The sequence below is a fragment of the Xiphophorus maculatus genome, chromosome 2 (assembly GCF_002775205.1).
Source record: "Xiphophorus maculatus strain JP 163 A chromosome 2, X_maculatus-5.0-male, whole genome shotgun sequence".
Classification (NCBI taxonomy): Eukaryota; Metazoa; Chordata; class Actinopteri; order Cyprinodontiformes; family Poeciliidae; genus Xiphophorus; species Xiphophorus maculatus.
The window spans coordinates 10,287,078-10,301,866 of NC_036444.1; the positions used below are offsets into that span (position 1 = coordinate 10,287,078).

A 14,789-nucleotide genomic window follows, 5' to 3' on the forward strand; every position below is an offset into this window, starting at 1 on the left:
CTCCCCACTGCATCTATAATCGTCTTGAGATTTCTATAAAGAAGAAAACAGTCTGTATACACACAAATACGCAAAAAAGTTCCGACTTGAGGGCTGACATGTTCTTTACGTCACTAAGTATTTATTGTACTGGCTGTTAAGCCAACAAAACATTTTGTGGCTTGATTAATACTTTTGTACTTCCCCTGATGTTCCGCTTCAGCAAAAGGTTTCTGGAAGCTGTTTTTTGTATTCCTGGTAATCAACTTGTGTATTTTGCTTCAACAAAAATGCTCCCATTAAAAAGAATTAGCGGAAGCATCTGAAATATTCCAGGGCCTTCTCTGCAGCCCAACAAGATGCCTCTTATGCGCTCGCAGTCATGTGACTTTTCTCTGTTAAAAAACAAACAAACTGTTTTTTAGAGGGGTTTTTTGACGAGATGCGACTGCTCGCTCGCATGTTGGCCTTATTACCCCACCAATTAAGTTAAGAATAGACATGAAAGTTGCGCCAGAGACGTCAGTAGACTGGAGCAATGAAAGGTTTATTTGTGAGAGGCTGTCTGAGGTTGGCAAATATAGAAACATTCTGTAACCAATGCTATTAGGGTTAATTAACCCAGAATCTGCAGCTTGCCACAGTTTGAACACTTTCTAACATGTTGCTCTTCCTTGAATGATGTGGAGATTCTGTTTTGTTACTTTTTCCATCATGTACAGTGTCTGTCATTTTGTATTACTGTCTGAATCTCAGCAAATATTATATTTTGCATGGTTGTCCTGCCTCGCATTTTAATCTTTGTAATCTATTTAGTAGGACTCATGGACAGTGGAACTGCTCAGTTGTGACAGTGTGAATGTAACAAAAGATCCAGACTAGGAAATATTCGAGCCTCTCCCTTTAAAGAGTCAACACTTCAAAAAGGGTTTTATTCCAGGAGTGTTGTAAAGACATGGAAACTGAGGAAACAGACCGGTTTATACACAACATCTGTGTCCAACTTGTTTTCCAGAAACTTATAAAACTATTTAAACAGCTTTTTTAAAAGTCTTCACAGCCACAACTGATTTGTTTTAACAAGAGTAACTTTGTGTAGCAGATGACTCAAAACTAATAAATGTCTATAATTAAGATCTCTGCATGAGGAGGATTTTTCCACAATTTTACACACATGATATATATGAAAAAGAAAAGATTACGTGACAATAGCAATGGTACAAGCCTGAGAGACATTTAGCTGTTCGCCAGATTTCTGGTTATAGAGGAAAAGAGTATGATTCCAAACTAAAAAAAAGTACCAACATATGAGGTGGTCATGCACATTGTTGGAAAACAAAAAATGATAATATCCATTTTACAAAAGATAGACTAAAGAAGACATTAAGAATAGTTCTGCATACATTTTTGCTCCTATGTGGATTAAGACAGATTAAATTTTCTCTGAACATGACAACAATTTTCTTGAAGGAAAAGTAAATAAGATTAGAGTTGGTCTAAGCAGAATTTGATTTAGGCCCCTCATTCCAGTTCACTTTATTTAAGTAAATAAATTGCAGAAGAAGGAACAGCAACATTAAACTTTGACTTAAGATAATCATCAAACTACTATTTTTCTTTATGTAATTATTTCAATCCTGAAGAAATGTAGCTTCAAAAATTAGCTTTTTTTTCAACTCTCAAAAGGTTTTAGCATTTAAACCAAGGCTTCATCCAAATAAAACATTTGTTTAGATCAAAGAATTTTGTCAAAGTCAAGTTGAGGGCTTTGTTGTTGCCAATCGAAAGAGCAGTGGGAAACCTGCTGTGATGCTGTAGCTTCTACTACCAGTATAAACCGAACTAAAGGCATTCCCCTCCATTTGAAGCATTCAAACACTAAATATATGTTGGCAATTAGAAGTTGTACCCTCCAACCAAACAGTTTATACCTGCAATTTTTACTACATCTCATATGCATGGCAGCCATATTGGATATAGCATATCTAGTTTTGAGATCAATTTTCACTTTAGAGGGCCCTCTACTGGTTTGGGAGCAGCTAAGCAGAAGCTGAGTCTCCATTGTCAAAGGCTGGCTCTGGTGTTCTTTCCATTAGACCAAAATGCTGAAGTCTTCTAATTATGTTAGACTTGAAATGTTGGTGGCTGCGTGGTGTGCTATCAAGTAACAGCTTGAATTAAAACAGAAGGTCACCTACACTCACGTCAGCTGTAGAAGCGTATCCAGAGTCAGTCTTGTTGAATATATTTGCAAAGGCTTTTGGTAGATTTTGCACATTTGGATTAAATTTATACAAGGATTTTAGCTCGGGGAGGTTAATTATTAAAGGTGTATTTTTGTTTCTATAAACATTTTGGATAAATGGAAATTTTATGAGCAAGTGTAGCTAGCAGCTTCAGCTGGTTTGTGTTTCTGTAAGCTGTAACTGTTCAAACAGCACATTAATTATGGACAAGAACAAACCCATCACATTAAACTCAAGTAATAGCTTTCAAAGGAGGGAGACGCTTCATTTTTGACCATATTTTTGCAGCAACCTTTATAATTATCAGTAAAGCCTTAAAACGAAGTCAAATTTTCTTGCAGTAGCATAATCTCAAACCCATTGAGGCAACAAAAATAAAAACATCTTGTAGGAATTTGTCCACTTACAAAAATCAAAACCCATTTGCCTGATTTGAAACGTATGCTGTCTTATCTTTCTCGTCATGAGGAAAATTAAACCCATGTTCCGTCATATTTACACCCACATGAAGCTTAAGGTTTCTGATAACCATTTAAATTTCCACTCTGATTAATTTGAAGTCACATATGGCACAAGACCCATTTTAAAAAAGGGCGATTAAAGCAGATTGGCTTTAATCGTGTGCCTTGCGTGATGTCTCTGACCCAAATGCATAAAGAAGAATTAGCAGCTTTTTATTTTGTGAAATTCAAAATGCAAGGCAGAGCCATAGCTATTCTGTAGTGCTATGAATTTTACTCTCAGTACATTTAACTTTTGTTTCTTCTAAATTATTAAAGTATACTCAAACTAAAGAATTTTAGTTTGAATTTTTATTTTCTAAAGTGAGATTATACTACTGCAGTACAAGATACAATCATCTTCAGGTTCTTTTTTTGTTTTTGTTGTTTTGCATGATTGACACTAACAGGAGTGGAGAGAACCTTTATTGCAATCTTATGCTAAACATGACAGATTTTAGGATCCTGAAGAAAGCCTCATCTTGTTTTGGCTCTGTAACACTGGCGACATGTTGTCATGGTATTTAATCGCTGAACCTGCTGCATTTCCCGCACACTTTATGACAACGTACTCCATTCACATTCATAGCAAACAGATTTAAAGAGACATCCTGAGAGTATTCTTAGGTCAAAATTGACAACACTGACTGACATCAGCTTGATAGCAGCAAAATAAAACTGAATCTGAAACAACACAAACACTGCAGACAGAAAAGTTAGTAAGCCTTTAACAGTACATATGCACAATAAAGTGATTAGTTGGTATAAATAAATGTGATACTAAAACTCACAAGATTCTTATGAGGTTCATAGACAAAGCAACTATCCTTCATTATACTTTGTGCTTCTGATCTTTTTAAAACCTTCACTAATAATTAATAAACTTTTTCTCCAGTTAAGACATGAGGAAAAACTTTGGTTCCTTCGACCTCCACCTTAGTTTAACATATCGTAGTTTAGGTTTAAAAAGTTCGTCCAAGGATTAAATTCAAAATTAAAAATTTTGTTTGTCCAGACCACTTAAAGTTTGGTGGATATGTGACGCGTCTTATTTTAGAAACTCTGAGCAAGTTATCTAGATAGTGCGATGGAATCTTTGCACAACAGCAGACAAATGGCGTCTGTTCATTTTCAACGTAGGTAAAACACGAGTGGAAATCGCTGACGTGACGACACTTGGATGACAAAATCGCTGAAGTTTAGTTGAGGTGGGGGGAAAAAAGGAGTTACCAAAACAACAGTTGTCCCACATGGGATTCACCTGAAATGAGAGGAGAAACTGTTCTTAGTCTGAGAAGTTTGATTCATTATAACACATGAACACATGATGAGAAGGACGGAGGCTCCCGTCTGATTTGAAAGTCAGGAATGTCAGGTAAACAGGACGTCATATCTTCCTTTAAGGAAGTGAATTTGTGTCTAGCTCAGGAACAATTGGAAGCACGGAAGGGTGAAACCTAAAGTCAACAGAAGAGCTGAACTACAAATTATAAAGAAGCATGTTTATTTGAGTGCATGTTAAAAAGCGCTGACTTTAATGGTTATCGGGGATTATATTACTTTTCCAAACGTCCTCTGCATAATTAAAATGATCCAGATTAACAAAGGAGGCAGTAGAAGTGTTTCAGTATGCCAGGAATTTTATCTGCAAACTTTCATAGTCAAAGAAGAAGTACGAGTTGCTTTACATGTAGGCAAACTCCACTTTATACAGTGATAACACAACAAGAAAACTATTAGTAAAAAGTAAGTAAGTGCAAACAGTAATACAACTTCAATTTATTCTAGGTTTGTCTTCAGGTTTACTTTGTAGGAGGAGCATGATGTGTTTTTTTTGAGGACATTCTCACATTTCTGTTGGGGGAAAAAAAGATCATGGCTTCTAAAATTCCTCAGTTGTGACCAACTTTCCTTTCATTGTTTATTTGTTTATTTAAATCAGCAGAACAACTCACTCAGCTTTGCATGGCTTCAGAAAATTGCTAATTTGTACTTACTGAAACTCGGAGTGTGCATTTAAAAGCTAGAGAATTTTTCTGTTTAGTTTTTTTTAATGTTGAAACAATGCATGCATCCTATCATCTGAACGGAACCGACCTGTATTTCACATCAAAGAGGGTCGAGTCGTCTTCGTCGTCATTCTCCTCGTTCAGAGGGGCCATCTCCACCCGCTCCGCCGGTGTGGTAATGATGTCGTATTTTCTCGTTTTCCTGATTTTTCGGCCAGACCTATGTGACAGAAAACATATGAGAGGACTAACTTAGAGCACTAAATTTAGTCAGAGCTTCTGTTTATATAAAACCAGATAATCACCTCCTTACCCAACCATACAGTTTCCTAAGCCGGCGTTAGGAAATTGTAGTAGCAAGTAATGACCAAAATAATGTACACATTTTTTTTTTTTTTATCGGCACATCAATTTTTAGAGGGTTACAGTTTTAAAACTGCTTAAAATTTGCTTCTTCCTGTTCCGTGAATCATTTAGACTTAAAACTTTAGAGTTGTCTGTATGTTTTAGTATCTCTGGTGTTTATCTCAGATTTTTTTTGTTTGTTTACTTATAGTATCATCACCTTTATTGTGTCTTTATGAGAGTTTATCTGTTTTAAACCTCTGCAGAGCTCTTTGTCTTACACTCATCGGAAAGTCCAAATTAAGTTTGGTTGACTGACTGATTAAAGAAAACTGTCTGCTACAGGATCTAACCAGCTTAATATCAGTCTTGTTATATTATTATCTTATGATATTATTCTTGAGTTACTTTATAAAGTGCAGAACCACACAAATCTATATTATCTGCAATATGAAATAGGAAATTATTACTATTCAATGTTTATTACATATTTTTGTTCATTTGTATGTAAAGAAAAAACTATTTATTGATTGCATTATTATACTGTAACTTTAATTACCAATTTTATGTTGTGTTATATTACTTTAGAATAGTTTTTCCTTCGTTACTGTTTAAATAATACAGTGCAAATATCCTAATGACTAAAAAAGTACACATGAATTTGCAAGAGCTGCATGTTAGCAGCTCTTCTCTATTACATGACAAACAGATCTCTGTCATGCTTTTCTTTTGATTTAACAATTGATTTAAAAATCCTTCGTTCCTCATCTACATTATATCCCAGAGGATATAAAACAGCCACAATAATACCAGGTATATCACAGTGAAAGCAATCACTCTAAGCCTCAGGAATGGCTTGGGAGAAGCCTACCTTATCACTTTGATGACCAGGCATGTGATGAGGGCAGCTGTCAACACACAGATGAAAATAACGACGTTTTTCAGAGTTGGCAGGTAAGTCATCAGAGGTGAGATCCGGGATCCCACGGCACCGTGCGTGGCGTTTTTACTCGTCGGTTCATCGTGGCCGAGGATGATGGACGTGGATGTTGAATTCTGCGTCGCAGATGAAGAATTCAGCGGTTCTCCACTGATCAGACAGAGAGCCGCCGCAATAAAAGTTAAAGCAAGACTGTGCGTCACAAACATGCTGCCGAAATGATTAATATTTATATGGGTATCAGAGGCTTCAATAGTTTGTTTGTTTTTCCCCAAACAGCAGCTGCTACATTATACAGTCATCAGATATCTATATACACCAAAACGCGCAAGGTGAGACGCAAAAATCCATTTGTGCGCAGGTCCTGGCTTCTCTTTAAGTCGTAACTTGCATGAGCTTCGGGAAGGTGTCTTCCTATAGGTGAGTTATTGCAAATCCCTTCCCGAACTGCGAGTAGAGGTGAGGGGATTATCCGCCTCCGGAAGAGCTCTGCGGGCTGGCCCTCTGCTCCCGGTGCTGAAGAGGAGAGTTATGTGGGCTGGCGCTGCCTTCAAGTTGGTCACGTACATCCCCACTCCTGCTGAGCTGTTGCCACACAGAGCAGAGTTTTGGTTGATTTAAAGCCTAAAACAACAAATAACACTTGGACATTTCTACATTTACACAAGGCTGAATGCTTTTAAGAAAACATTTCTTAAAATATTACCTGGATTTTCCCATTTTGGATCAAACCTGATACAATGATACACTAATTCATTATTTTCTAACTTTTCCCACTTCAAATGTTCTTTCAAGCTTAAAATACTCAAACTACAACAAAACTTTTTTTTAAACTATTGGTATAAGTATTATTCACCTGCAGATGAGAACCTGAAATAGAGCTGTTGTCATGTCTTTCAAAGCAGTTGATGCTGATACAAACCAAGAGATTATTGTTTGGTTTTTGCTCTTTCCCTGTCATCTTGCTTTATGTGTGGTGACAAGGTAAATATTTAGTCTTCAACAAGCCGTAATTTCTGGTTGATAAAATAAACAGGCCTCTGCATATATATATATATATATATATATATATATATATATATATATATATATATATATATATATATATATATATATATATATATATATATATATATATATATATATATATATATATATATATATATATATATATATATATATATATATATATATTATTATTATTATTATTATTTTTTATATATATATATATAAAGGTTGACGGGAGTTTTACAAATTTCCGACAGCATCTGAATGCACCAACAGTGTAACCATTAGGGAGCAGAGAACAACACTGCTTCCCAGGGAAGACTTTCAGTTCACGATAGTGAAATCCTTTTATTAAATTAGAGGAAATCATAGACCGGTGTCTACAAAAGACCCATAAAGGTCTAATAATTGACCTGCGTCTATTGTTAAACAGAGCCAGAGGAGACATATTTTGTATTTATTACACTTACACTTGCATCACACTTTTTGATAACGTTCCCGTTAAAATTAACCGTCTCAGCTTGTTGGATAAGATGTTTTGTCTTATCCAAACTATCTGTGCAATTTTCAGATTAGCGTAATATGCTTCTTGCTTAAATCCAAATTATCAAGTTCTATTTGGAACGCTATATATTCCAAATAGAGTTTATTTTCTAACCAAGGCCACCAGGTGGCAGCACAAAATAATAATGCAACCAGCATTTCCTGTATACAGTACATGGACTTTGAACATTTATCTAGAAGTTGACCTTCCAAAGCTACAATAATGAAAAATAACAATAAATTCGCTAAATTTTCAGTTTTCTGAAAGGTTTTAATATTATTAATTCTTTAGATTTTAGAATAACACTCCTGCACATGTGCACATCCATCCACTTAGACAATGGTTCCTTTTTATTTTATTTTTTTTTATAAAAAGCACTTACTAAATATTAGGATTTCAAAGTACAGTGAATAGATATCAGGTCTACATCACAGTTAATTTGTTTCCAATTAACTGTTTAATAAATAATGACAACATTTCTCCCGATACTACTAAAGGCAGCCCAAAAACCACAAGCAGAGGTACTTCTTACCACAGTTAAAAACCCACTACCTTATGTTAAGCCATTGTGTATTAGCCATTGTCATTTTTGTGGTAATATTTGATTCAGTTTTATCCAATATACACTGATTAACACTATGACTAATAATAGGTGAGGTAAATTATAAGGATCTTTTTATCGCATCACCTGTTAGTGGGCAGGTTATGTAGCCAGAACAAGTGTGAGGATCATAGCATCTCCAAAATTACAGCTCTTTTGTTCTCCACTTGTCAGTACATATCACAAAAAAACTAATGGTGAAAAGAGAGGGTCATGGAGAGTTGGGGGAGGTCAAGGTTACTCATGCATTTTTTTAAATGAAGTACTGTATGGCCTATAGTCATGAGACAAGACGTTAATGCTGCTTCTGACAGAAAGGAGTCAAATTACACACTGTATCACACTTTGTTCCAATTGGTACTGAAGACCCATCATGTTGCTGTCCTTAACCCTGTGCACCACTGAAAGCACTATCAATAGGTGTACAAGCATCAGAACTAGAGAACAAGGCGATGGAAGAAGGTGAGGTGAAATGATTATTCGCAATTTCTTTTATACCACATGAATAGACAAGTAAGGAAAGAACGTTGGGTGGCAGAAGTAGTGTGATTCTTATAACAAACATCGAATGTTGGTTTGACACATACCTGTGTATTGTTGCAGAACATTCACACCCTTTCACGCAAACAGTATTTCCTGATGACGGTGGCCTGCCCCTTATTTTAAAAAGTAGCTCAATAGTTGTACAAGGGGCACAACCAAAAATATAAGTGGCTGATTTTACCTCCAAAGTTTCCATATCATAATGTAATGAAGCATCACTTGGATGTGAGTCTGATCCATGAAGACCCAAACTAACATCTTGGTGCCATGTCCTACTGTACACTTTCAGAGGTATAAAAGAGTACTAGCCTCAAAAGGTCAGGGGGGTTTACAGACACTACTGAGCAGGTTGTCACAATGCTGTGCCTCATCGGGACGTGTAGCTGGTGGTGTCTTGCTTTGTTCACTTTAGCTGGCTTATACTTGATTGTAAAGGCACCAATCCTGTCACATTGTTTTAGTTGAGTAGTAAAGCCAGTAATAGTTCAGTTCAACATTACTCAGTACATTAAACAACACAGACATTTTGAATTTGTGAATTTTGACACTCTTGTTTTCAATCAGTTTTAAAAATTTAATCTAAAGATGTTTCATGACTTCAATAGCTTGTTGAAAAAAAAAACATTAGTCATGCAAGGTAAGAGTCAAAAAAGTCACCCATTGTTTTGAGAGGGCAAAAAATGTTTGCAGGGTGAAACAATCAAACTAAATGCCCAAGAATGCAAACCTTCCTGTTGTTTTTTGTATTTGCAGTAGGCTATGCAAGGCACGCCCTTTTGCAACAGAGTTCAGAGCTGTAGCAGAGATAAAACGACTGCAGTTCCGCCATTCTTTCCAGGAAAAAAAAAAGTGTTTCCCTGTAAGTAGCAGCATGTGCTGCTGAGCCACGTGAATACCAAGGTTCGCACAGTGGCTGTAAAGTTGAAGTCCAGAAAGTTTAGTCAGATTAAGTCTGTTTCTTCAAAAAAACTGAATGTAGAAGCTTCCACTACATGACTATAACAGCTGCATCAACTGCACAGTAGAAAATGTGTCCATCCAGAAACATCCATCGACATAAAAATGCAGCATAATGTCCCTCGGGACTCATAACCACCCTGAATTAAAATCAAAACATGTTTCTATGACGAAACATTGCTTTACTATCAGGTAGTTAAATTTTAAATCTCCAAAAAAACAATTTCAAATGTTCTTGTAGACAAGTTGGTGAAACCTGAAGTCACTTTACACATACAAGCTCTCAGTTAGTACATAGCAGTGCTCATATAACTAGTGCTGTCGGGATTTGTTCTGATTTTGCAGGGTGTTGCTGTTGCTAAGCTGTGGATCTTTTTAAAGAAATCTTCCACCATCAGGAGCATGCGCTCTGATTCATGAGACTCTCATTGGCCAGCGATGGGGGAGGAGTACATTCCTGGGGCCTTCATAGACTGCTGAACAAAGGCTGCACTGACTGATCAGCCAAAGTTAACCAAGTTTTGGGTTTTTCTTTTTTATAGGACAGTGCAGAGTTTCTCCCTGAAAGGCTAAGATTGATGAAGTCTGACATAACACAAATAGAGAGAATTTTATTCTTTGTGTGATTTATTGGTTTTCTTTATAGCGTACAACTCTAATTCTACTTTCACAGATTATGCACCATCAAATATAAACATGTATTTCAAAACAGCATCTTTAATATTTCCCTAAATAAAATGTTGATGCTGCATCTTCTTCCAAGCACCGGATGGCATCAACAATGCCATCCCAGAGATCTACCAGGAACTGGTATTACATTGGTTTTGAAATCTGTATGGTGGCAAAACTATTAAAAAAATAAAATAAAATAAGGCTCAGGAACACAAGTCAAACTTGTTAACATTTCAGCTTATACAATTCATGCAGTCATGAGACTGAGAAGGAAAATACAACCTGAAACTGGAATAAAGATGTAAAAAAAAAAATCCCAATGTAGTTGGTGGCTTAGTAAATCCTAATTGACATTGTTGTAAAAACAGCTGAATATATAATGCATGGTTTAATTGAAGAGACAAATGTCAGTGTTAAGGTGCATATCTTCATTTGCTCTTTAAAAATCAAAATCTTTCTGGGTCACCACATACCAAAAGGTGTTCTCTCAAAGTTAAATGACTGTGGAAAACCTCATCCTAGATATAACTCAAGTGGGTCACTAATAATAAGCATATATAAGTAAGAAATCTAGTGACAATAGCAAATCTCTCTTTACCTCCAATAAAACAAAGGACATAGTTATGGCCAAGAGGACATGCCCTAACCATACTACCATACTATAGTTGTTAGGGTAATCATACCCTAACAACTATAGGGCTGCAATAGTTTTAAAGAGAGAGAGGAAGATTGACCTAAATCAAAGCATGCAACTTCGCAAACATTTGAATACATTCTACTGCTGCCTCATCTAGAGATTCCTGACTAAATTAATCACTATGTAGGTAGAACTACTATTACCAAAGTAGTAGTCTGGACTGTCCAAGTACCACCCCTTTAAATCCCTGACTGCCCTGGATATCGTTTGCATGGCTATTTCAGGTTCTCTAGCCCTCTTTTTTATTCAGTCAGGAAGAAACAGCACCTAGTTCCTGCATATTCAGTTTGAACAAAGTTACTGAAAGCAAGTTCTGATCAGCCCCAACCAGGTTATTTACTTTGGAACACAGTTTCATGTTCATGTGGAAGGAAGTTTAATCTTTTTATATCTATTAAATGCAAATTTGCACAAGGAGACTGTGTACAAAATCCCATACAGCAGAGTACAAAAAATAATTCTTTTCTGTCTTTTCTTAATTTTCAATTTTGTATCGTCCCATCAAAGTTTTTTTTCCACCTATACATCCATTTTGTACTTATAAACAAAAAATATTTTATAACAATGTACTTAAACAAGTGATATATGGAATTACTTTTTGTCGTAGTAAAATAGTTTTATAATTCTGGGTGAAAAATTGTAATAATTCAATTGGACATTACCATTTGAAAATAACATTTTCACTCTCCCTCCATTTGTTTTAGTTCTGATCCCTATTCAGAAAAAAGGACTGATATCAAACATGAGAGATTATGACCCTCACTCATAAATCATTATGTGTCAATGTGTGTTTTTTACTTTGGCAGGAACAAACTAAGGCATGGTAGGTGTTCGACAACCCACAGAGGACCATACCATTTTATACCTGAAAAATGTTAGAAAGGTATTAAGGTATAAAACGACAAAAACTGCAAAGTTTGAGTGCAAGCCATTTATTTATTTGTGATGAGAATTACCTGGGAAGATCAAAAGAGTAAGAGATAAAGGTAAACCTGGAGTTTGAGTCTAAAAAAGTTACAGTTGGCAACCTTGGGTAAATGCACTGAACATGAGTGAGTTCACTGCGTTTCTGACTTTTTTCAATTCATCAGTCAAATTATTGTACTCGTCCTACATTAAAAATGCAATTAAAATATTGAGTCTCACATATATTTTTTTAACCACAAAACAGTACCACATAAAGCAAAAATTTTAAATATTATGATAAGTAACGTCTTTTGTATGGCATGGGTTCAGAGAATCAGTAAGCACCCATCCAGCCACAAATGAGCAGTGACGTCATTTGCTATAGCGCAAATTCAGATGTGGAAGGTCTCAGAATATCCGAAAATGGGCCAAATTTTTGCTTACTCCTTACAGATTTTATATTTACACCTACGTGAAAAGAAAGTTACACCAAATTTTAATCTATTATACTCTGGTTATGACCAAAAAACACAAATTTGTTGCACTTTAATTCAATACTCTATTATTTTGGTTTATCTTTTCTTTATTGGCCTCTGGTGAGAAAATCAATTTACTCAAACCCAGTTATGCTTAATTTTCTTTTTACAGTTTGAGTGCGAAGAGATTTTTCGACTAAAAAAAATCTAACAAAAAAAAAAAAAAACATATTCGTTGTTATAGGTTTTCATGTTAGTAAGAATGTTTCTAAAGAAAACATTAAACTTGTCAAGAATCATTTAATGCTAGTTCTTCTGGCCTTTCTCCGGTTACTTGGATTGCCCCAGCTGTCTGGATGGGGCTGTAGAGGAAGTGAAGTTTGGCTTACGTTGAGAGGAAAGTGGGCTGAGCCGTTGAAGGATATGATCGCAGAGAGAGGCGGAGAGGAGGACAGACACAGCAGAGAAGCGAGGTGCGAAGGACGGGCAAGATGAAGACGGCGACGGCGCAGCTCAAAAACCCACCAAAACGACGAAAATCTCCACTAAATGCTACGGTGGCGGCGGTAGACGATGGGGGGTAGCCACGGCTGATGAAATTGGTAAGAAACTGCGAGAAATCCTGTATTATTAGCCGTAAAATATGAATCAGGCGCGCATGGCAATATGGTGGAAAGAACGACAGTTAGGCGCAGTGTTGTAAAAATGGCCATGGTGTGTTGTCCGCGAAGAATAGAGAAAACCTTTAACATACTGTAAAAAGCTTACAATTATGTTTTAGTTTACAAATTTTGCATGTTTGCTATCTGTGTTTTGAGCTAACTCGGTTCATGTGTAGAGAAGTGTATTTATTCTTGATGTATTTGGAGTTATTTTAACCTACGCATTTAAAATTTGCTTTGTCCTTGAGAGGGCAAAATACTCTTCTCTGGTTTTACTCGATGAAAACAGGACAATTACCTTCACCTTTCGTTTTTTAAACGTTTTATTGACATCAGTTGACAACAACACAACAGCCTTAAGCACATTTTTGTTTATTTTCAGTTTATTCAGTTTTTGAGCTTTTTCATCGGATTGGAAATAACAAAAAAAATAAATAAAATCTTTCTTTTTTCGGTATAATCATTTCATAAAGGTTGCAAATGTAGTTTGTAGCAGATTTTCTGGAAATGGGTTTTTCAAAATGCTTAGTCATTTTAAACAATAGTAACAGATAGTGGTAACTTGTTAAAACATTAAAAATATAACTTTTGACAATAATTCTGTACTTTTGGACCCCACACATTACTATGTTTGACCTGATTGCTAACTAAAGGTTATTTATGTTATAAAAGCTTAGATATATGTCGAAATACAAAATAGGGTGTTGGCTTTTAACCCTTTGAGGTACTGAATAGAGAATTAATATGGATATTTACCATAAGTCTTTCTTTTTTTGAGTCATTCCTGCTTTAGTTTCTGTCAGTAAAGAATTTTAAGTTAGAAATTCTAAACAAACTTGTTAATATGAAGAAAATCTATTTGATATATAATAAATAAATAAATTTCTCTTAATTTCTCTGTCTCACAAAGAGAGCTATTGAGACATTTGCTTTTAAAGTCAAACAGTGAAATCGATGATATCAAGTCTTAAATTAGTTAGTTGAGTCAGGCACTACTTTAAAATCCAAAGGATTAGTATCACCCAGCACATAGACAAAATGTCGACTGAAGGCTGTTCTGAAATGGATGCCACGATTTAAGGCAGATTTACTTGGGATTTTGAACCACTAAGTCCCTCAAAAATCAAATCTTTCATTGACTAAATATACAAATACTTTATCACTATTTAATGAACCATTTACCAGTTCAAATTTATATATGGTGGACATAAAAATCAGTTACTGGTTTTATTGGCAACAGGAATTTGCAAATTTGTTTGGCATGAGTAATCAAAATTATGCTTTGTTTTGTTTTTTTTCACAGAAATTCCGATGTTTTGCAGAGAGCGTCAAATTGAAGATTGCTTCAAAGATGTAGAATGGTATGTTTTATTTTATGTACCGTAATTCAAGCTGTACTGTGCAGTTACAATTTTCTTTGTCTTTACTACAATACATATATATGTGTAACCAGTAGGGTGTGCTGTTTTCTCTTGTCTTTTCTGAATCGTTATGTTTCTGTTTTAAAGGTTAGGCGCCGCGAATTGAAGGACTTTGATGGATTCATTCTGCAATGGAAATCTGTAAGTATTATTCTTGACACAAATTGAAAAATGTTGTTAGATGACCAAATGTATGTTATTTATGTTGTATGTTGAATAACAGCTCCTGATTTATCTTTCGTATTATCTTAAAGAAATGTAAGCTCTAGCCAACGAGTACTTA

At 35.4% G+C, this 14,789-nt stretch overlaps 2 protein-coding genes across 4 annotated transcripts in view; one reads left to right on the top strand and one right to left on the bottom strand.

Annotated features, from left to right (window-relative positions):
* Positions 1-865: 865 nt before the first annotated feature.
* LOC102225607 (membrane protein FAM174B-like) lies at positions 866-6,585 on the bottom strand. 2 transcript variants are annotated; one of them, XM_005798210.2, is made up of 3 exons: positions 5,951-6,575; positions 4,823-4,954; positions 866-3,986 (listed from the first exon to the last, which is right to left on the bottom strand). In XM_005798210.2, exons 1-3 carry the CDS (start codon positions 6,226-6,228, stop codon positions 3,983-3,985), a joined length of 414 nt encoding a protein of 137 aa, XP_005798267.1. In that variant the 5' UTR covers positions 6,229-6,575; the 3' UTR covers positions 866-3,982. The 2 variants fall into 2 exon arrangements, with proteins under 2 accessions (XP_005798267.1, XP_023208563.1); XM_023352795.1 differs by lacking the exon at positions 866-3,986 and having other exon boundaries at positions 4,789-4,954; positions 5,951-6,585.
* A 6,225-nt stretch (positions 6,586-12,810) lies between these two features.
* chd2 (chromodomain helicase DNA binding protein 2) overlaps positions 12,811-14,789 on the top strand; it is a 31,205-nt gene continuing 29,226 nt past the window's right edge. For both annotated transcript variants that reach the window (XM_014468498.2, XM_023352478.1), the window contains exons 1-3: positions 12,811-13,025; positions 14,389-14,446; positions 14,594-14,647. The gene's annotated coding sequence lies outside the window, so the exon portion shown is untranslated. The remainder of the gene's footprint in view (positions 13,026-14,388; positions 14,447-14,593; positions 14,648-14,789) is intronic.

Excerpts from the sequence above, each read along its gene's own strand:
- LOC102225607 (XM_023352795.1), bottom strand. The coding sequence starts at position 6,228 with ATGTTTGTGACGCACAGTCTTGCTTTAACTTTTATTGCGGCGGCTCTC. Across the intron at positions 4,955-5,950 it reads CTGGTCATCAAAGTGATAAG|GTCTGGCCGAAAAATCAGGA; the intron begins GTAGGCTTCTCC and ends TCTGTCACATAG.